The sequence below is a fragment of the Blennius ocellaris genome (assembly GCF_963422515.1).
Source record: "Blennius ocellaris genome assembly, chromosome: 11".
In the NCBI taxonomy this organism is placed as follows: domain Eukaryota; kingdom Metazoa; phylum Chordata; class Actinopteri; order Blenniiformes; family Blenniidae; genus Blennius; species Blennius ocellaris.
In genome coordinates, this window is record NC_137660.1 from 17517908 (window position 1) to 17540491 (window position 22584).

At 42.1% G+C, this 22584-nt stretch overlaps 2 protein-coding genes across 4 annotated transcripts; both read left to right on the plus strand.

Annotated features, from left to right (window-relative positions):
- Positions 1 to 319: 319 nt before the first annotated feature.
- fam107b (family with sequence similarity 107 member B) lies at positions 320 to 18638 on the plus strand. Of its 3 annotated transcripts, none has more exons than XM_080505101.1 (4): positions 320 to 510; positions 13811 to 13982; positions 17341 to 17497; positions 17618 to 18638. In XM_080505101.1, exons 2-4 carry the CDS (start codon positions 13855 to 13857, stop codon positions 17735 to 17737), a joined length of 405 nt encoding a protein of 134 aa, XP_080361227.1. In that variant the 5' UTR covers positions 320 to 510; positions 13811 to 13854; the 3' UTR covers positions 17738 to 18638. The 3 variants fall into 3 exon arrangements, with proteins under 3 accessions (XP_080361227.1, XP_080361226.1, XP_080361225.1); XM_080505100.1 differs by having other exon boundaries at positions 320 to 506; XM_080505099.1 differs by lacking the exon at positions 320 to 510 and adding an exon at positions 12767 to 12924.
- Positions 18639 to 19914: 1276 nt separating this feature from the next.
- Positions 19915 to 22573, plus strand: LOC308136119 (glycine cleavage system H protein, mitochondrial-like). The gene is made up of 5 exons (XM_080504347.1): positions 19915 to 20074; positions 20189 to 20271; positions 20346 to 20409; positions 21075 to 21206; positions 22032 to 22573. The coding sequence occupies exons 1-5, from the start codon at positions 19924 to 19926 to the stop codon at positions 22127 to 22129; spliced, it is 528 nt and encodes a 175-aa protein (XP_080360473.1). The 5' UTR covers positions 19915 to 19923; the 3' UTR covers positions 22130 to 22573.
- Positions 22574 to 22584: the final 11 nt, after the last annotated feature.

The window sequence follows — 22584 nt, forward strand, 5'->3', positions numbered from 1 at the left end:
GAAACCTCTACATTAACCCATATGGGACTCGAACCAGCGAACTGCTGCAACTTATTTTAATTTATAGAATTTATAATATTATTACATTTACGGTACATTCAGTAATAACCATCCCCTGTTTATCATAGTGTACGTGTTTGACAGCGTGCGCGCTCCCATGCAGGCCCCGCCCTGAGCTCGAGGAGCCCCACCACCCCCTCATTGACTCCAGCAGGCAGATGAAGTAAGATGGGGCGGGGCGTGTGTGTGACGTCACGTCACCCCTCCCACCCAGTTCAAATTTACATTTTCTATGGGTCCTGACTGAGTGTCTGAGAGTGTGCGTGTGTGTGTGTGTGTGTGTGTGTGTGTGCGTCCGCCAGAGCTATTGAACAGTTTCCAAAAGGAGACACACCTCAACCTCTTAGAAGTGAACCGGAGACGCTCCGATGCGGTCCGAGCCGCTTTGTCAATTTTAAATATTAAACAAGTTGAGTTGGAGAAGTCACACCGGGTTCGACTTTGAGGTAGGTGAGCGTGTATGTGTGTGTGTGGGGTTTGGAAGCTCTTGCGTTTTTTTGTTTTTTTTCCTCGTGTGATTGTTTTCGCGAGCGCACCAACAAAAAGCCGCACGTTTCAAGTGTGTTTGGCGTCTGAATCTGCAGCAGGTCCGGAATCGGAACACTGAAAAGTAGGAAGCAGAGGATTTGAGCGTGTGGAGAGACGGAATGAGATTGCAAAACTCTACTTTCATTGTCTCTCCTTTTGTTGTAGCGCATGACTGTAGCCGACGGGACAGTGAGGAGCAAACACGCTGGGCTTGTTGTTCAATATCTGCAGACATTTATCAAACTGCAAACATTCATGTCACTTCTCACTCTGATAATTTATTTTATCTTTTTTATTGACGCCTAGTTTAAGTAGATATGGTACTTACGTTAAATCACATTATGTATATTATCTAATATTAATTGCTTATATCAAGAAGACAGAGTCCTTCTTGTTTTAAAGCCAAGTCATGGCCAACCATCCACAAATCACATGTTTTTCCCTGAGGTGTTTACAAGAAGTATTATAATACAGGACTGATCTAATGTGGTAACGGCAAAGCTTACAGTATTTAGCTATATGTAGTTGTAAGCCATTTGTGTGGCAAAATAAAAAAACCAGACCATATTGTTCCAATGACCAGTGTCTGATATCATCATGTGAGTCAGACAGTGTGTGATAGCACAACAGTGACTACTGTGTCTGAGCACATGGTCTCAGTGAGAGCTGACAAACTGACCTGTGCTGTCATCAGGCAGATCATGGACCAACTGCTGGGTGTGTGTGTGTGTGCGTGCGTGTGTGTGCGTGCGTGTGCACATTTCTAACGTGGCAACAGGTCTGCATGTCTCAAAGACATAAGTGTATTTCTCTCACAAAGTGGCTCATACAGTCTCTGTCAAACTTTAACAAGATGTAAAACAAACAGGGCAGAGCTGGAGCCAGAGGGTTGAATGTTTGAGTGTTTGCTGGGTGGAGGCCCGAGCTGCAACCTGGCAAATACAGCAGCGCAGTGTTAGGGTGAAGCACTTCCAGTGTGGGTCATCTGATGACAGTGAGACAAGAAGTGACGAAAGCAGGTGGTATAAATGACTGTCATATTGTCTTGGTGCACAGCTTTCAAGTGTGTAGATGCATGTGTGTGTGTGGGTCTCGGGAAGGAAAGTTCTCGCACATGTGTTAGTCATTTGGAGGGGAGTTTGTTAAACGATTTACATCTGTTTTCTGATCTTTGAACCCCCTCCTTTCCTCTCCTCTGTTTCTTTTACTAGGTCTCTCTCCCTTTCTTCAGTTTCCCGTAAGAGCTGACGCTGTCACTGCGTGTGTGTGTGTGTTTTATAACATAATGCTTTCTGCTCTGTTATTATTGCACTCTGAGGAATTTAAATATGTGAATGAAATGTCTGCGTTTCCATTCTATAATGGCACGCGTCCATTAGTGGTTCTGTTGCATGTCTGTGATCTATCATTAGAGAGAGTCCATGTTCAGCACTCAAACTCACCTCAAGGAAATTAAGGTATTTGGGTCAAGAACAGCTGGGTGTCCAGGAGGCTATAAGTGCAGCCAGCCACAGTGTATGTTGATATTATTATCTCCCACCGCCCTGCTGGCCTATCTGTGGGCAGAAAACTCTTCATTACTCAGCAGATTGCACTGATCCTTAAGACCCACACAGCACGAGACACCGTGTTGCTGTGTTTGTGTCTTTGGCGATCATGCCGTGTTAGTTCTGGACATTTTGCTCACCGGTGGTGAAAGACTACCCTGTGGCAAATGTTTTGATGTCTTTACCTTGCCATGAGCCATGTAAACAAAGAGAGGTTTCAGTGTGGAGTCTTTCACCAAACACACCTCGTCTCTGTCCAGTTCCAACCCGCTGAGAGAGACGCCTTGATTTGTGCTGTGCTTGTGTATTACACTGCAAGGGTGCTGACCCTCAAGCTTTCCTTATGTTATTGTTTCCTTAAACCTTATAGTTTAGTTGAAAATAATCTTCCTACTTGTTCAATATGTGACAGTGTTTTTTTGAGAAGTGTTGTTTACATTGCAAGTAAACACTCATGGATAATGCGCATTTATGAAAATCTGTTTGTTTTGTTTTTAAATAATTTTTTCAGCTTTTATTTCATCAGAAAGTCTCACTGAGAACAAGATGTATTTATTAAGGGAGACGTGGCTGAGGTAGCAGCCGGTACATTAAGTCAAATGCACTGAATTAAACAAATTAAGACCCTAATGATCATTGTGAGAGATTAGTGTTTTTAGCTTTTAAGATCTTTCTGCAAATTATTCAAGGACCGAAGAACGCACTGGTTTTCCAAAATCTGTCCTTTTACATAAGTGCTTGTCAGTTTGAGTTAACCAGTTTTTCACTGGTAGATGGTGTGTTAGTGTTCTCTTCCATCGAAACTGGATGAAATCTTATGATGCAATGCAAATATGAGTGATGCAACCACCGGATCCTGGAATAAGACCAAAGATCTGTTTGCATTCCATTATTGTTTGGTTTTTATGGGTTCAAAGATTGTGTCATTATCAACGTCGCAAGTGTCCCAATCGGGTGCGAATGTGTGGTGTTTTTTTCAGGGGTTGTTTGTCGTTATGCTGTGATGCATGGAAAGTGGTTAATTCATTAAAAAAAGTCTCACATGCAGAGACTTGTTTAATGAGCCTCATGGTCTGTTTACTTGTGCAAGAGGGAGGAGGTATATGTGTAACAAAGACGAAAGTAGAGACTTTAGCGCGCGTGCGCAGACACACACACACACACACACACACACACACACACACACACACACACACACACACACACACACACACACACACACACACACACACACTTACATTCACGCCCCCTCTCAGAGAATCCCATTGATTTTTTTTTTTTTTTTCACCGTTATGCTGGAGCTTCAATCACTGTAAAGCACCATTACTGTACTGACCACTTTGCATACTCTCAGGGAATGGACAGCACACGTGCACCGTTGCAGTCACTAAATGCCTTCCTCCTTCTGCTTGTTAGCCTGAAGTATAGAGAGATTGGGGGCATGCATCGCATGTATTGGATTAAGCGTTGCAAGTCCGTATCAAGATATATGATCCTTGTTACAGAGACACAGACCCACTTCTTCTAGGTGCTGCCTGAAGCTGCCTGTGCTTTCAGATTGTATATATACAGGCTTTGGAAAGTTTCATCAGACAATAAAACCACATGATAGCCTCCTGTCTTAACTAAAACGAGGCATAAATACACCATGTATTTTGTGTCACGTCTACCATAACACAGAATCAGAGAGAACAAAACCTTTTCATTTTACCCTGCGTTTCAACCACCAGGTTAGTTCAATAACTGTGTGTGTGTGTGTGGGTGCACGGGCAGCTTGCATCCCTTGTGTCTGTCTAGCTTACTGGAGATTGTCTGGTTGCTCAAGGTAACAGTTGTTATTGGGGTTTTCTCTCCTCGCATGTAAACAAAGGAGAACCTCCCAAATGTTCCCTGGTGTGCCCTCCAGCCAATCAGACTGGAGATCCCAGACGGGCTCAGCCACTAGAAGCGAGGAGGGGCGTTTCTTTGCTGTATAACGGGGAAAACGGCAGTAAAGCACAAAGCTTTGAAACTGGAACAGACAGCAGAGCCATAACAAAGACTCTTCCTTTATGGTTAAATAGCACTTCACACTGCTTAGCCAGACAAAATGGCAATGTCTTCTTTTTTTTTTCTTATGCATGCAATTATACCAGTGAATGCACAGATATTGGAACAGCTTATAAAAGGGTGGTGTCAGTGAGGAATGTTGCCATTTGAGGACACATGTTTACACCTCAGTAAAGAAGAGCAAAGGAAATGCGCATGTGTCCTCATGATGATGATGATGTGTGTGTGCGTGTCTGTATAGCATATATGGATCCCTGCATGTGTTTTCCTCTTCATCTGTCTCAGTCCACCTGTTCTCATCAGGTCTATACATAAACATACAGAACCATGTGTCAGAGGCCAGCTGCTAAATGCTATAGACCAGCCTTTTGTATTTGACTGGCAGGTGTGACCCCCCTAAACCGGACCCCCTCACCATTTATTCAGCACTTGTTCTGAATTTGGTTTTGAGTCGGCACCTTTTTTTTTTTAAAGTGCAGTGCATATAGATCTCCTCCAAATGCAGGGATATCACAACATTTTGACATATGTTTGGATGACTCTTTCTCCTGTCCTGCTTGTGCGCGTGTGCGTGTGCGTGTGCGTGTGTGTGCGTGTGTGTGTGTGTGTGTATGCTGACCCAAAGCAATAATCACTGTGCAGCTTCATCACATTCCTACAGTGTGACTCAAAGTGATGCCTGGGCCTTTTCAATCCGGCCCATTCATTCTGTTATCTGCCCCACCCCAGGGCTCATCGCGAGGCAACAGGACTGTACACGCGCAAGTACATAAAACAACTTCAGTCAGCGGTGAACGCAAACTGTCAAAGCAGGCAGGTTTTGAAACGTGTTGTTCAACCTAATGACTGCAGGAGGACTCACTGTCTCGTTGCTTGTTTTACAATTAACTCTTAACAGACACACAGAAGCAGTCGGTCTGTTATTGTCATCGATGTGCAAATGTGATTATCATAATACAATAAAACGACTGAGGCATATGTCGGAGATGTGTTTTATTTTTATCATCTTCAGAGGGTAATGCGTTTCAATACCAGAACCAAAAACAGCAGCTAATAAATAACAAGGCAGACAATCAATAAAAATAGAAGCTCGCATTGCAAACATGCAATGTGAGTATTTCAGTTTTTCAGAAGGAGAAGAGGAACTTTTAAGTTCTCAGCGCTCACAAAAGTACCATAGGTTCCTCTTTGATGGGCTTTAATCCAAAATCACACTGTTTAATCTGTGAAAAAGCAGTTGGAGAGTAGAAGTAGTTTAACTTCCTAATTTGAAGTTGGGATTCTTTACAAGCGTCACACAAATAAGTGTATCAGGCTGACCTTTTGAAGCAGTCATTCTCTCACTAACGTATGAAATAGATCAGCTGGGGAGTTCCATATATGATGTTTGTTTTACAAACTACAACATGGTGACACATTTTCAACATTTTAGACTAGATATTTAAACTGCACCGGGAATCAGGTCAATGATTCCCTGGTTCAGCAAAATGATTGTGAAAATAGACAAACAAAAGCAATGTTTTTCGGTTAACTGAGTTACAGTTAAGACGAAAGTCATACTTATCAGATGCAAGTCTCACTCTTTCCTGGTTTGGTAGTGAATTTGGGTCTTAAAGCAGTCTGCAGACACGCCTATAGTCCTTTCTTAATGACTTCAGCTTCTTCAACAACACGCGTCATCCAGCTGAACTGCTCATGCCTCCATCACATGATGCACATCATCCGTTCCTCCTGTGGGCGTTGTTGCATGTTTGCGCATCTGCGCCATGTGAACCCTAAAACCCCGATCGTGAATTCTCATACCCCTGGCATCTCCCCAGTGACATCATTGTTTTGTGGGAGGAGACCGGGAGCCTTCGGAGGTCAGTACATGATGAGGCCTCAAGCATTCCCTCGTTCCTCTTCTCTTTTGCTCCAGACCCCGGTTTCCAAGGCAGGAAATACAAAACAGATCTCAACCCCCAAACTCCCCAGCATGCTTTTGGAGGAGCCATTTTCTCTCTCACTCTTTCTTGGTCTTGGTCAGTGTCAGAGAAGACTCCTGAAGGCTCAGTATCCAAGACTGTGTCATTACATCTTGTACAGAAACAGGAACCATTTCTAAATCAAAATTATTTGACTTGAACCAACAGCTGTGTTCTATGTTCAGTCACTGGAATTTTCTTTTGTATTTTCGGTACAGTGCATTTTCATATTTCTCAGCTATGACCTGATTAAAACAATGTTCAAATTATGGAATTCTGATGGCTGCCTTGCAAACTCTATTCTGCTTCGATTAAACTACGAAAACCACACAGACCAAAGATATTTGTTAAACATTTCTGCTGATGTTTTGATTTCTTTGTTCCTCTCAAAGTTCTTGGAGATTTCTGACTTGGTTGAAAAATCCCAACTCGATAGTTCTACAGGAATTGTATTGCATTTAGCCACGCACACCACAGTCTTGTCATTATTGCTGCAGAATGTAATTGACAACGGCTGTCCAGCGTGCGTTTTGTTTATGTCTTCTGGTTTGCTGTTGAGATGAAAGTCCCCTTGAAGTGAGTTGAACTGAACTGCAGAGGTTTTGTTTTTGGTTTAGACCAAAAGAAAAATAGTTAGTCTGCATTAGAATAAAGGCTCACTGGTGGTCAGAGACATACTCACCAGTGTCCAAAGTTCTATGCTTTGTTTGTGTGCACTTCTGGTCCAGGAATGCTACAGCCTTGCATGGCGCTTTGACATTTCTCTGTTTTAACACACTTGATTAATGAGTTGTTCATTAATCTTCACAGCTTCATTATAAATATTTATCAAATTCAAGTGCGTTGTACAGCTGGGACACTCTAGGATCAGGAGTCCCTTCCTCTTCTATGGATTCATGTATTTTGCAATATTTGCGGCATGCAGAACATGCCTTTTTTTTTGCTTATAAAACAATTGATTGACTTGTTGTACGGTGAGTTAAGCCTAGTGTGTTTCTAGATTTGGACAGTTGAAGTGAACAATAATCGCTCACTCTATATATAACAAGACATTCGTTTTCATATCTGTTTGCTTTCCTAACTGAATAGATGAACGCCTAAGACATCGTCTGTTGCATTGATCCATCTACAAACCTGAATGACAGAAAAAGATGACTGTCCTTTAACAGCAGGCAATGTCCAATGCATACCATTTGCAGATAGTTCGGTATAGATTAGGGTATTTGTGGTGCCCTGCCTCCTGTTGATGGTGAAAGCAGTAGGTAAAACCAGAACAGTGAGTTGTTTGTGCACAGCCTTAAAAAAAAAAATAAAAAAAAAACGGAGAGGAGGAACCTGTCCTAAAAAGGACAGCCTCTCACTTCGTTTCACTTTTGCATGATCTGACGTCAGCTCTCTTAATGTAATAAAGGGAAATTAACATTGAATTTACATTTCTAACTTCTGTTGAGCGATGGTAATTTACTTGAGATACGGTGAGAGTCTACTATAAAATAAAAACATAAACTGAATCTTTAGAAATGGTCAAAAGTTTAAAATGTCAAATTTAGTGTCAAGAGATGGGGCGCATTTGAATTGTTTAAGGTACACATGTTTTTTTCTTTATCTTATTACTAGATCTCATTCATAAACTTGACAAACTTGAACAGTTTGTCAACCGAGAGACATTCAATGTCATGAATGTCATTTGCCCTGATATGATTTTGCTGACATATATGGAGTACAAGACAACAAACACAGTGGCCATGTGAGTTGTTTTGAGGAGATAATGACTTGAGGGTGTTTGTACGTGTGAGCGAGTGAATGTGCTTCCCACCCTGATTTATGTCTTGTCGCGGGGAAGGCTTGCAAACGAGTATAGTGCCTGTTCGGGAAATGATGTCATTGTCACTGCTCAGCCCCTCAACTCTGAACCGGTTTCACGTTTTCTGTCACTTTTTCCTCTCTCTACCACCAACCCTTCTCCATCCCCCACCCCACTCAACTGTCCGTTAAAAGCCCATCTATCTCTGTGTTTTAATTAGGGTCTCGCCTATTTATGCCTGAATGGCCGCTTCATTAGCAGTGAGGGGAGGAGATGCAAACCCGGATCTGTCCAGCTTGTAACACACAGGAGAGGAGGAGGTGGGGGGGGGGGGGGGGGGGGGGGGTGTGTGTGTGTGAAAGAGAGGGAGAGAGAGAGAGGGGGAAGTAGAATGGGGTGTGGGGGTTGCTTCAGGGCTATTGATGACGCAATTTCCCCTAGGGGGGTGGGCCTCCCATCTGTGAGTGGAATAGATGAGATCGGGCCAAAAAGTGGAGAAAAAACAAGGAGTACGATATGTGGGACAAGTAAGAGCATGTAGGAGTCAAGGATGTGGCTAAAAAGGTTCCCATTTTGACAATTAGCGTGCGTGTGTAAAATACAGCTGCTGGATTGCTCGATTGTACAGTCAGAAGCAATATATGCGTTTTGTGTGAAATATGTTTAATGCACTAGAGGACTGAGCTTCCCAAGCTCAAACATTCATGTACCATAAGATGAGAGATGAATCTGTTTTGTTTTTTTTAAACCATTCCTTTACAACAAGCTCTGTAAAGTATTTGTTTACTCGAGCAACAAATGCTAAGCTGCCTGGCAGTCTTGTTTTTTCCTCAAACCTGACCCCCCATGTACCTTGATACTGTGGAAAAATCCCTGCTCACAGTTGATGGGGTGGGTGTGGTCAGCCATGTGTTCACCACCAATGACAGTTGACAGCTCAGCTCCACCCTGTGCAGCGTTGTGCACGGCCTGTTCCCGTATCTTGGAGGAGAGCAGAGGGGTCAGATGGTGAAACAAGCCACCAGCTGCTCCTCCTCGCCTTCATTTTTCTGCCTCTAAGGCTGCAACAGGAAGAGGGACACTCGTGACTCATAATCCACTAAACCATGTCATTATTTAGTATTTGTGTCTCCGTGTCTTTCCGTGCCATGTACTTTCTCAAGTTTGCCACTGATTCATACATAAATTCGTGTACATAGTATCTCCACCATCTGATTTTTCTTTGTGACAGTAAGGATCCACTTTCTGTGATTCTCATTGGAGCTACAATGTTGTTTGCCAAACCAATTTATGGTTTTCCTTCCATCCGTCGTGTCGAGTATTTCTGTCTCTGAGCTCGTCTTTTTTAAATTAGAAGAGATGGACTGCTCCTACTAATCATGAGTAAAGTACAACATTGGACATAATGGAAATGCTAAGCTTTTTAGAACTCCAGTTACTTGTTCATTGAAAACATTCCATTGTTTGATTACCACAATCACACGTTTGACGTTATTTTTCATGATGGATCCATTGTTGGTGTAAGATATCAACGGCACCTTTGACGTTGTTCCATTTCTCTCCTTGAAGAGCTTGTCAGCACTGTCCTTCAGGTATCAGCTGGTAGCACTTCACTTCACAGAGGCTTCGCCTCTGAGTGCTGTGTCACGTAATGAGGTCTGGATGATGGCAGATCTCCATGGTGACTTGGAGAAAATTGAAAAATGACTCCGTATTATGAATACATGTTGATGATGCAACACTTGGCACAGTGCAGAGGCACTCTGTCCTTCGAAGTTCAGTCGCTCCATCAGCTCTAATGCACTGTGCCACTGCTGTCCACACAGTCACACAATTATTAAATTACTTCTTTAAAAAAATGAGAATGACTTACCACATATTCTGTCATTTCAGGTGTGTAAAGTGTGTTTGGACTTTACTACTGTTTGTTAGTGTTTCTGTCATGATGACGGATTGGATATCTCCTGTGATTAGCTGGTTCAACTCTGACGTTCGCCAGAACATAAGGTCACAGTCGGACAGCTCATGAGACTAACATGGAGAGACACAGAATATACAGAAGGAAGCTATCGGCTAAAATAATTTTCTTTTTTTTTTGTCTCCTGACTCTCATCTGACCCTGATTGTTCTCATTTCATCCATGAATGCTTGGGCCTTTTGAATAAAACAGATGCTGCATGCTTTCTGATGCATGTCTTAGAAAGATGTTATATCTGTTGGGTCTGTTGTTTTTAAATTCATGGCATGTCTACAAAACCAATACATCATCTGTTTTAATTGCGCTCAAAGAACCTAACCATACATGGCCATTATACACTGATTGTTTCTTGGAATGAAACTAAGCTTGCATCATACAGTGCATGCTTCTTTGGGAGGAATAATATGTGTTCAAGGGACTATTTGTTTCAGTGTTGTGTATTTTTTTAACTCCACACTACATCCTGCATCAGATAAAATCTTGATTTGATTGAAGCATGCTAACATGCAGGGGTGGAATTAATTAATTTAACAATATTGTTTGGGAGTTGTACTTGAATGGCTTTTTATTGGGGGGAGGGGTTGCTGGATTGTTATTGCAAAAACACATCAGTAGGTTAAACCCACCCTTTGCCACAACATTTTAATCTGAGCTCACGTTTCCTATTATTGGGCGAACAATGGAATGCGCGGTGAATTCTGCTTGACAATTATAGGAGGGGCCGACATCGAGGGATCATAAAGCGAGATCAAATGCTTGGCCACCACAAGCCAGTTATCCTGTGGCCTTTCTGACACCTCCTGCTTAAAACCTCAAACATCCATCTTTTTTTCCCCCACTCGCTCCACATGGGGTCGCAGTGGCATTATGTCCTCCCCGGTGGGCCCCCCGAGCCCCACCCAGACCCACCGAGAGATATAATCTCTCCAGCAGGTTCCGGGCTGACCTGAGGGCCTCCTTCCAGTTGGACGTGTCTGGTGGACCTCCATTGAGATGGGGGGGGGGGGCATCGTGATCATAATCTCAGACCACCTCAGCTGGCTCCTCTCAGTGTGGAGGGGTAACGGCTCTACTCTGAATCTCTCTGGTACTGTTGAACTTGTCACCCTATCGCAGAACGAGGCCCGCCACCCACGGAGTAGATAATTTCAGCAGCTTGTGTTGGCTATCTGATTGTGACTGCGCACGGACAAAGCGTTTATGTTCATAGGGAGAGGTTGCTATGTACATTTGGATCAATTGAATCAAAGCAAGCCTGCATGGTGTAATAGTTGACAGCAGCAATATCCTCGGATCGAGTCCAGACTTTGAGCTCTTCTTTGCGCAGGGCTTGTCTGACTCGGCCTGTGTGTGACTTAGTGGTGACCTTTCCAGGGTTCCCCACAGTCAACTGGGATAGGCTCAAGCATCCTCTGAGCCTCGGTTATAAAGCACTATAGAAGATAGATGAATCGGATACCTACTCGAGCATTGTTATCTATATTGCCTTGTAGGTGTCGGTCTGATAGCACATTTAACTAATGTTTGAATGTGCTATCTTATATAGCTTTTAAGTGAAACCAGACAGTGCGTAGGACACCACAGATAAAATGAGTAGTGATAGATTTGGCTTTAAGCGGTGCTTTAATTTGAGGTTGCAGGTCTCTTTTGAACTCCCCATGTTACATCCTCTCACCCCCGAGGCACAGAGGAAGTAGGAGCAGATGTGTTAAGCTAACGGACACTTTTGACAACGCTGCCGGTCTCTAAAGTTGCTCTGCCCCTACTACTTGGCTTGAACAGAAACCACACTTTGATGTGCACAGCACGTGTGGGCTCACACACAGCTCCACATTACAGCCGCAGACTTGTGGGCCCGTCCCTGCTGACCCACCCCCACAAACACTGTCCCCAAGTCCGGACTGGAGTGAGTGCTGACGCCACTGAACAGTAAACCAGTAAAACACTTTTAATTGTGATTTTACTTAACACAAATACTGGAATCTTACACATTTATGGCATGCATAGAGTTTTGTGACCACATCGGTTGGTACACAGTAAAAGGTCGCTTAAACAGATTAATTTAGATTATCCACAACTGACAATGCGCTGGAAAAGCATTATAACCTTTGTCACACACGCTATTGTATCCATTAAGAACATTTATTGTGTGGCGCTCCTCTTTGTTCTGAACACTGTGTTGGCTGGCCATGTTTATCTAATGTTATGTAACTGACGTGCTCTAGCTCGTGGGGTGCAAAATATCACCCTCTAGTGGTGTCCTTAAGTCATTACATTAATCCATGTATTGTTTTGATGCTGAGAACACGCACTCCCCCTCATCCTTCTGGAGCACGTGCAGTGAAATGCTTCTTCCCCACCGATGACTGTGATTGGCTCACTCATGAGTCAGAGCATCACGATTTGTTTTCCATATCAGTCACTAAGTAGGAGAAATCTGTGACCACGCAGTGCCTTGAAATCACTCACATGGGCAACGTGAGCATTTATAAATCCAAGTAAATTTTCAGGCTGCAGGAGAGATATGCATGGATTGCTTAGCTTTAAGTTGACATCAACAGTCTCCACTGTTGTGGCACTTCACAGAGTGCTGTGCCATGAACACTGCATCTTTAGGTCTGAGGTTTTGACAAAAATCTCAACTATGTGAAGAATAAACATTTTTGTTCTGATAGAAATAAGGGATCAATTGCTAGAGATGCATGTTTGCTACTGAGTGGGAGGGAATGAGAGAGGGATGGAGAGAGAGAGAGAGAGAGAGAGGGGGAGGGAGAGGGAGAGAGAGAGAGACTATAAAAACAGACTTTGAACTCCACACAGCTCAGTAGCAGACAGCTGTGCAGGACGGAGCACCTCTCCTATGTGATGCTGTGAAACGCGCCGATAAACAGGACAGCGTGTTTTTAAAAGCTTCTTCTTCAAAAAGGAAACTCTGAACCTAAATATAAAAGATGGCGACAATGTTCAGATACCCCGTCTTCCCTCATCTGCAGGGTGAGTTTGAATGTGATGCAGTATTTTTGAAGATGCAGAGGTTTTAAAGGCAGCTTATTTTTATTTCAGGCAGATAACATTGTGTTTATAAAATCAGTGGAGCGCCTGGTTTTTGTGCATCATTTATAACTTTCTCATCATCGCTCTGTAAAATAGGGCATATGAATCATATATTCAGGTGCAATAAAAAAATATATTTTTTTGCCTACCAAAACAGACTAGAAAACAAAAGCTGTGATGTTGTGCATACTCTGTTTTATAAATATCTTTGTTCATTTTTCCCAACTTATAACGATTGTGGAAAATTATGATTTTTGTGCAGTCGTGGTTTCTTCATAAGTGGCGAGATAAACTGCAGATATAAGTATTATGACGTAGATATTTCTCCTTTACTCTTGTGAAACGCAGAATACTTTCCAACATTTACATCTTGTGGAAAATGGCTAAAGGTTATCTTATACTGACGTCATGAACAATAGTCAAAAGAAAATGTTTTGTTGTGTTTGCGTCTGTTATCATGAACACAGCCTTCTTCTGTCTTGGATCAGCTTTTCATTAGTTTACATATGTCTTATATTATCTGGCAGGAGGATGAATTGCACCCGTCCCCTCAGGGTGGAACAATTATGTAATTTCAGCGCCTCCCTACATCAGAATACAGAGCGTCCAAAAACTCTTTGCTTCTGCCAGATGATTGAACAGATGTTTTTCTTTTTTTTTTTTTCCACCAGGGTTTTAAATGGGGTAATTTGAGGAGTATAAAATGTTTGATAAAACACTATGATGTGTTTAACTGCTCAGGGTAATGCATGTCACCGTTCCCTGCAGCTTAGCGCATGTCCCAATAATTGTTAAAACTTTTTCTTTTTTGTTTTTCTTTATCCAGATCCGTGTGATCCTGGTCTATCGCTGTCACCAGGAAGGAGGGTCATGGCGGAACCGGACTATCTGGACGGGGACTGTGATGAGCTCATCAAACCCAAGAAGCTGATCAATCCTGTCAAAAACTCGCGTAACCACCAGGACCTGCACCGAGAGCTGCTCATGAACCAGAAGAGGTCAGGAGGAAGGAAAATACACTTTTCATATCTCTGTATTAAACACAGGCAACTGGCAGCTCCTGGCCTCAAATACTGGCACGCCAGTACTTTTCCCACAATGTTGGTTTTATAGGTAATGGAAGGATAATGACCATTTCGAACTATTTTGACCCACATGTGAATTGAATCGACTCCAAGTTATTGTTTTAATTCATGTAAAACCTGATAAAATCATTGCAAGTTGATTAGAGGCATACAGTTTGTCCTTTTCATTAAATTAGCTGCCATAAATTGATTCCCTCAATCACAATTTTTGCACCCCTTACAATGGTCAAATTAACCACTGTTGCTGAGTGTTTAATCTACCTACATTTACATACATGTGAGTCATACCTGGGAGAAAACTAATCTTATTGCAGCATGAAGTCTTATTTCACAGCACATTAAAGAAAACGTGTGAAGCGGGGACAGCAGAAGTCCAAGCTTATGATTCAGAAAATCGAAATGAAGCAAGAAACAAGCTCGTCACATGACGGAACAGATACAAGTTTATGTAGTTTTGAAGTCTGTTGCTGCGCAGAACTTTTTCTGAATAATCATTATCTTCTCCTGGTTTATTTTTAGCCGTAATATCAAGTTTCCCAATGTCTGAAGCATGTTAGCTGGAGGGAAATAGTTCAGGCAGTGTCCAGATCGAGACTAATTCGGTTTCATCCCAACTAATTGAAGTTGAGTTGATACAGTCATCCTGCTACTTTTCTTCTGGCCGCTCATGCATCCATGCAGACTCTGCAGTGTGTCACTGCAGTTCACTTCACGGGTCCCTTTAACCTCCAGCATCAGTATTATGTAAAGCTCGAAGTATAAAAGTTTCATTGGAGCTGTTACATAAAACCTTGAGTCCATTAGTTTGGTCAAAAATCGGTTACGTAAAGGTCACCCATATACACTGCACAAATCTGAACCCAGCCTTGCTCCTGATATTAATATTGGATCATGCAAAAGACGATTTCAAGCTGCATTAAGAGCATACATTGGTGTGTGTGATGCCATGATCGCCCTTATTAACACCCGAGTGTTTATATCATCTCTCACTCTTCAGTGCCAGCAGCTTTGTGCCCGAACTATAAATAGCTGCGTAAACACACATGCTGATGACAGCTGTTACCGCACAACAGCAGCAATGCATTGTGTTAAACAGGTCAAACAGTGAAGTGGTGAAGATGACAGCATAGATTTTTGGACTAATAGAAAAGATACAAATGAAAATTGAATCGGTAATAAATCACTTGATATTCCTGTGAAACAACAAATATTGTCTGGAGTTATTGTTTGTCTAGACAGAGGATGTCGGTCTATAAAGCAAAGCTAGGGAATATTGAGGGGATATAAACTTGTTTTGGTGCTTCGAATAAAAAAAAAAAAGACTGTATAAGAATACAGTATAAGAAAGCTGGCCTGCCTGTGGATTAGTCGCAGTGATGATAGTGGGGAGGGGTGGGGTGACTGGTGGGTGGATGTATGAAGAGGGGGGGGGGGGGGGGGGGGGGGGGGGCATGTTATGCAATCAACATTGCAAAACAGTCTCTCGCTGAGGGCCTTTTTCTGCTTGTGCTACCTTAGCTGCACTGACCCATCCCACGCACACACACACACACACACACACACACACACACACACACACACACACACACACACACACACACACACACACACACACACACACACACACACACACACACACACACACACACACACACACACACACACACACACACATTCATCCAGAGGAATTTCAGAAATTTAGCCACCAGGACTGGTGAAGGATTTTATCAGATGGAGGAGGCACTGATGTGTGAGGCATTAAATACACAGTCCTCCTTGTGTGTGTGTGAGTGTTGCGTTGTCGGCGATTATGTAAACATTGCCCACCGTGAGAGAGGAGTAGGCTCAGCATCTTTATAGCCTGTCTTATAGCTTTCAATGACCTTGACCTATCGTTCCGCGGGACGTCAAACAGTCGGAACCGGTCGCACCTCTTGCCCTCTGCGTTCTGCCACAGCCTGCTAAGTGCTTTCATAGGACCCTCACTGTTGTGTAAAGCGAGCATTTAACTGCAGCAGTGACTCAGGATAAAGTAGTGCCTTGTTGTAAATTAACTCCCACCGCTTCTTGGAACACGGCGAGCTTTGTTATGTAATCGTCAGAATTCAATAATGCATTTAATTAAGACATAGTTGCGGCTAAACTGTAGTCAGTTTGGCACAATGTGTTTTCTCCGAAGAACCTTTTGCAGCTTGTGCAGAGTTATGCTGTCACGACATGTTAGAAAAGAAAAAGTGTAACCACGAGGAGAGTTAGGTAATGTGGATCATAGGGTTTGTAAATTAAATAATGAAGAGGTTAGAGATTTGATTTCTGACCCAGTGAAGCTTCTAGCCCCTTACTGCTCTTCATTTATTTCATCTTATGTGGGATTTTATGTTGCCACTAATCCTTTATAGGCTTTTTCTTCCCCCCCTTGCCTTTTATTGTTGCCTCTAACCGATATGTGTTACTACCCTCCTCTGTCTTAAGTACTCACTCATCCCAGCCTTTTTTATTTTTCTTGTAATATGGAGGAGTTCGGTGCATTACATAACACTGATTTTTAACTCCTCTTCACAAGACAGTCTCACACTTAACTAAGACGTTTCTGTCCATCCTCCCCCTGAAATTTGCAGCACGAATCATGGTGGTTGTGTAACTACCACACTGACTTGCTCGTGACTATAGGAGTTTCAGTGTTTGCAGATACAGGTGCATGCCAAAAGAGTGGAATATCATTGAGGAGTTGATTGTTTTGTCAGTTGTTTCTACACTCAAAGCAGATGAATAAAGTTTTGAGCATATTTGAAATTTTGATTGTAATGGTTAAGGCCAATGTTTTTTTGTTTTTTTATATTTTGAGATTCTATTATATGGGATACATAAAAACACTTTGAATTGAATTAAAGGAAAATATTTTACTTTTTTTTTTTTAGATGAACCTTTAATATGCATATTTTGGGATTATTTAAAAGAGTAAATATTGCCTGTGTATGGTTCTAACTGCTGTCACATATGCAAAATTCTTAAATGTAGGGCAATCTGTCATTGGCTCTGAATCAAAACTTTCCAAAAACATGCCTTCCACGTGTAATCCAGAACATCTTAATGCAAATCAGCATGTCAGACTTGAATGAGGTCATGGTCCATATCTGTTATGTATGAATTTGTAAGCCCTCTTTTTTTTTTTTTACTGTGGAAAGCGTCTCTGAGATTTCTTTAGCGTGTATTTTTAGACATTGTTCTGGAAGTTCTCTCCTAATAATGTGCTCTCTCAATATCTGCACAGGGGCCTGGCTCCCCAGAACAAACCCGAACTCCAAAAAGTTCTCGAGAAGAGAAAGAGGGAACAAGTCCTGAAAGCTCAGAAGGAGGAACAGGAGGCCCACAAGAAGAGGAGTGACCTGGAGATAGAGCTTATGAAAAGACAACAGAAGCTAGAGCAGGTAAACGGTCGATTCAAGTAAAAGAATCATTGAAACGATCACAAATTTAGATGAACCGCTGCAGCCTTTGCGTGTCTGAATCTCACCTGTTCATAAACCTGAGTGTGTCTTTCTCTGCAGCTGGAACTGGAGCAGCAGAAAAATGAGGAGGAGCAGGAAAACACGCCAGAATTTGTGAAGATGAAGAGCAACCTCCGCCGGACCAAGCAGGAGACCGACGGAGAGGAGCGAACCACCTAAAACACCAGCAGGGGTGTCTGTGTCTGGCCGACATTGAGCGTCGGGAGTGTGTGCAAAAGAGAGCGAGTGTGTTGTGTCTGTGGTACAACGCTGGTGACCTGACTGTGGTCCAAGATGAACTTCCTGGCTTTCCCAACCTAGCTGTTCCTTCCTGCAGTGAGGAGAGAGACTTTACCGACTAAAGACACCCCCTCCATCTGCCTGCTACGGACCGCCAGTACTCGCACCCATCCAGCAGCACACAGCACCCTCACGTGGATGGAACTTCACACAGACATGTTACACGCTTTTTTTTTTTTTTCTCTCTCACTAAGGGCGAGGAAACTTCAAGTGAGCTCTGATGGAGAAACACACAAATACACACATACACACATGCACGCACAGGAGTATTCATTCCCTCTGTCATGACTCCTTTCTCTCCACAGCAAGCTGTTGTTTCTATTTACTGTTATCTGTGTTGTCATTGTTCTTGTTTTCGTTCCTTGTTTTTTTTTCGTTCTCATCATCAGTATCAAAAAAAAAAAAAGAAGAAAAAGTGGACACTGGATGGACTCTTGAAGCTGTGTAATGTAAAAGCCAAACAAATGTGCTTTTCTTATTTATGTTAGTAGCTTTTAGCCCAGGTATAGGGGGGACACTTTTAGTCATTCTGTATTATAGTTTGTTTTACATCATAGTATATGAAGCCAGAACAGGACAAAGGGAGTGTGTGGTTGCGTAAAACACTCAAGTTTGCTTTATTATAATTTTTTTTTTTTTTTTTAATTTCAAACATGCCATTTCCTCAACTAATGCAATTGTCAGCAATAGTAGAACTCCCAGGCATGAGAGTGACATTTTCTTTATATATTCTGTTGTTTTGTATGAATAAAAGTGTTACTAAATAAATAATTTAAGTTTTTGTGAGGTTGGTCATTCAGAATAAGTCATGAGTGATGACTCATCATGTGTTTCTTGTTTCGTTTTTAATGAGAAATCCATTCAGGAGGCTTCGCCATCACAGGAATAACGGAGAGAAACCGTCACACGCACACTCACATTAAGACCTAACACCTTGTTTCAATGGGCAGTTTAAAGCAACAGATTATCCTCCAATCGTTTCATCCATTTTAGAGTTGTGGGGCTCTTGAGATGATCCCGGGTGTCTAAGGGTGAAAGTGGTCTGTCACAGGCTTAACGCAGCTGCACAAACAAGCTCACACACTCGTATTAAATCCTACAGGCAATCAAGTGTTGACATGCATGTTTTGGGATTTGTGTGGAGAAACCGGCGTAGCCAGAGACAGCCCAAACAGAAAAACTTGGCCTGGATCCAAACCCACAACATTTCCCTAAGAGGCAAGGATACTACTACTTTTTGTTCCAATTGTTACTGAATCAGGGATACCAAAAATAACCATGGGCGAAGCCAGGGTACACCCGAGGCAAGTCACTCGTACGTAACAGAACAATCACACACGTGTATGTTTTTAGACTTAGGAGAAATGCACAGGAGCACACAAAGGGAGACTAAACTCAGACTTTTATCAACAACCTTTTTGATTTGAGTGGAGAGCGTGAAACACTACACTACTCTAAATAGTATGATATTTTCACTTTACTTTCCTGAGCATTGCAGTTCATCAAAAGAAAATCCACTGATATTTTCAGCTCTAGTTTCAGATAATTGATCATAGAAATCAATGAAAGAATTTGTATCATAAAATCACACTATTGCAACAGTTAGTGTAAATTAACTAGTGTACATTTATTTGAATGAAGACATTTTTTAATTGATATAATCGCACTTGAAACAATAGATGCTGAAGAAACCACATAGGCCAAAACGTTAAAGTTTTTCACCACATAATTCCCAGAGTTAAAATAACGTGGTACTGCTATAGTTTCCGATTGCAGGTCGATCTACACTGAGCTTCTTTCCTTTCTCTTTTACGCATCACTACATTTTCACCTATGCTAGCTCATGTGAAATTGTTGGGTTTCTCACTGTAAAAATGCCTTGAGATGAGAGTTGTATTTGGTGCTATAGATTGGATTGGACTGGATTGAATTGAATTGAATTGAATTGGAGAGTGTTTTGTTTTTTGTATTTCTCACCGGCGGGGGGCAGCAGAGCGCCGCTGGCTTTGCAAATGAGGCTCAAGAGGAAGAGCTCAACTCCGCTTTCTCATCAGTGAGCGACCAACATGGCGACCTGCGGGCTACTTCGGTCCCTCTCTTCCAACTTTCACACAGTTATGCCGCTACTCGCCCGCTCGGCGCAGCTTTCTCCGCTGCAGCTGGCACCGCAGCCCTATTTTAGAAGAACTCTAGCCTCCTCTTGCCGACTATCAGCAGGTAGTCCGTTGTGAATTTACTCTACAGCCGCACGTTAGCTCACATTCTGATAGCGTTAGCCGGAGAGAAGGACACGGGGGAAGGACTACTCACACTTGTTGTGTTGTCTTGCAGCTCTTAAATTTACAGACAAGCACGAATGGATTCGAGTAGAGGACGGAGGGATTGGGACTGTCGGTATCAGCAACTTTGCACAGGTACGTTTGCAACGCAGTTCCCTGCTCCGAGGCTCTTCACCCACGTTAGTAATACAACTGTCGGCCACTTGCAGGAGGCTCTGGGAGATGTAGTTTACTGTGGACTGCCAGAGGTGGGAACACAGCTGGCTCAACAAGGTATGAAGTTCAATTATTAAAACCATGTTTCTATTAATTTACATCTAGCAATGAAGGAAATGTACACCTTCTTTTTTTATTTTTATACTATCTCTTAAATGCTGTAGGTTTTTCAGTCTGTTTACATTTTCACTCATTGTTTTGTTAACACACACTCCTATGTTTACAATCAACATCACACGAACCATTTTCAAAGGAAAGTCATTGTTTTATTTATTGGAAGAGAGGATATTGGAGCTCACAACCACCAAACACCAGGGTTTCTCGACTATCAGGAGAATTACGGGCTCAAGATATAGCTGCAGTAGAAATCAATGTTATAATCAGTAACACTTATAAGTTGGCATTTATTTTCTTCCCTAGACTGTGCATTATAATTTAATCTATGCGCACATTAATGTGTGTGTCATTGATTTGTAGATTAAGCCACATTTATATCGTCATGCCTTAAAATATCTTAAAATCCCCTTTTTATTATATTTGGATTTCATTTACGTCAGCTGAAGAAGCTGCTTTTTACAGTGCTAATTAAGAATTGATTTTCAAATGTTTCAGCCACAAATTACTGTTCTGACCATCCTAGAAGGTTTCTGGAAAGATACTTTGTTTGTTGGAGTTGTTTTGAAATTACTTTTAATTACCATTTGTTTTCTTTACTTTGCCAGATGAGTTCGGAGCTCTGGAAAGTGTCAAGGCAGCCAGTGAGCTGTATTCCCCTCTGACTGGAGAAGTAGTAGAGATCAATGCACTGTTGGCAGACAACCCTGGTCTGGTAAACAAATCCTGTTACAAAGATGGTAAGCGCGCACACACAGACTACACAGTCCAGTCAGTGTAACTCATGACGTTTTGTTCAGATGTTAATCTTTACACCAATGTGAAGTCTTAGTAAAAAGAAATGCTCCGAATGGTCGGTTTTACATTTTGTACATTGACCGCCTGTAGTCAACATAGGCTGTTTTTTTTTGTTCATAAAGAGCTGCTGTTCCTAATCTTCCCACTAAGGGTCACTGTTTCATTACAAGTGGAGGAAATTAGGCTTCCTTGTGACCTAGTGTTTTTTTCTTTTTAAAGGGATGACAACAGATTTTGTTGCCATGGGCCAGTTGAAGTGAGCTCCCAAATAAATTGTCAGACGTTGTTGCCTTTAAAGGGAGACTTTGTGAAAACCAGCACACAATCCTCAATTCTGACTGGAAAAGTCCCCCCCCCCCCCCCCCCACATTACTCTAAAAAAAGAAACACTGCCACATACATGATTTTAAATCAAACTTTTTACAAATGGTCTGTACATATATATTCATTGCAATATAACTCGGAAAACATGGGATTTGTGCATCCGTGGGTTATTATCCATCAATTGTCTACTCTTGGCCAGTTGAAATGAAATTGTATCCGGGCCCTAAACTTAAATTATTTGGACACGCGTGGTTTCAATAATGTTGTGATTTGAACCATTTGGTCAAATCATATGTTGCATGGTTCATTGTCATTGCTGCTTAATATTGCTTCTTTATAACTTTGTCATGTTTTGGCTCATAGTCAAGAACATAGAAGAATCTTCTAGCATAATGTTGTGTGACGCTCTCAATTAAACCCGATATTTCACCTGTTCATTGCAGGATGGCTGATGAAGATGACCATCACCAACCCTGCTGAGCTCGACACTCTCATGGATGAAACTGCATATGAGAGATACATCCGCGCCATCGAGAACTAACAGACTATCTTATAATAAGCACTGTGCTCCCTCTCCCTTTTCAAACACCACTGGCAACGAGACACATTACCTGTGTCGTCCTCAAAAGCAGTGCTCAGCATGGGACAGTGGGGCTCTGCCAGTGTTGTCGAGCTGTGAACGTTAGCATTTTTTATCTATTGTTAAAGACTGACTTTAGGGCAATTCTGCATTGACTAAACACAAACTGTGGAGTTCTTGCAGCCTCTGGCCCCCGAAAGAAGAGACTGAGACTTGCAGTTGGTAGAGTATGTCCAAGTATTTCAATCAAAGCTTGAAAACTTGAATATGTCATAGAGCAACGTTAGACTCAAAAAGCACTTTGATCTTTATGTTTAATAATTATGTTGGTCTATACTGCATGTTTGACGGCTAAACTTTGGATATGGTTCCTGTATAATAGTAAATAAAAAGAAAAATGCTTGACACTTTTTGTT

Excerpts from the sequence above, each read along its gene's own strand:
- fam107b (XM_080505099.1), top strand. The coding sequence starts at position 12,882 with ATGGCGACAATGTTCAGATACCCCGTCTTCCCTCATCTGCAGG. Across the intron at positions 12,925-13,810 it reads CGTCTTCCCTCATCTGCAGG|ATCCGTGTGATCCTGGTCTA; the intron begins GTGAGTTTGAAT and ends TTCTTTATCCAG. Across the intron at positions 13,983-17,340 it reads CTGCTCATGAACCAGAAGAG|GGGCCTGGCTCCCCAGAACA; the intron begins GTCAGGAGGAAG and ends ATATCTGCACAG.
- LOC308136119 (XM_080504347.1), top strand. The coding sequence starts at position 19,924 with ATGGCGACCTGCGGGCTACTTCGGTCCCTCTCTTCCAACTTTCACACA. Across the intron at positions 20,075-20,188 it reads CTCTTGCCGACTATCAGCAG|CTCTTAAATTTACAGACAAG; the intron begins GTAGTCCGTTGT and ends GTTGTCTTGCAG. Across the intron at positions 20,272-20,345 it reads GTATCAGCAACTTTGCACAG|GAGGCTCTGGGAGATGTAGT; the intron begins GTACGTTTGCAA and ends GGCCACTTGCAG.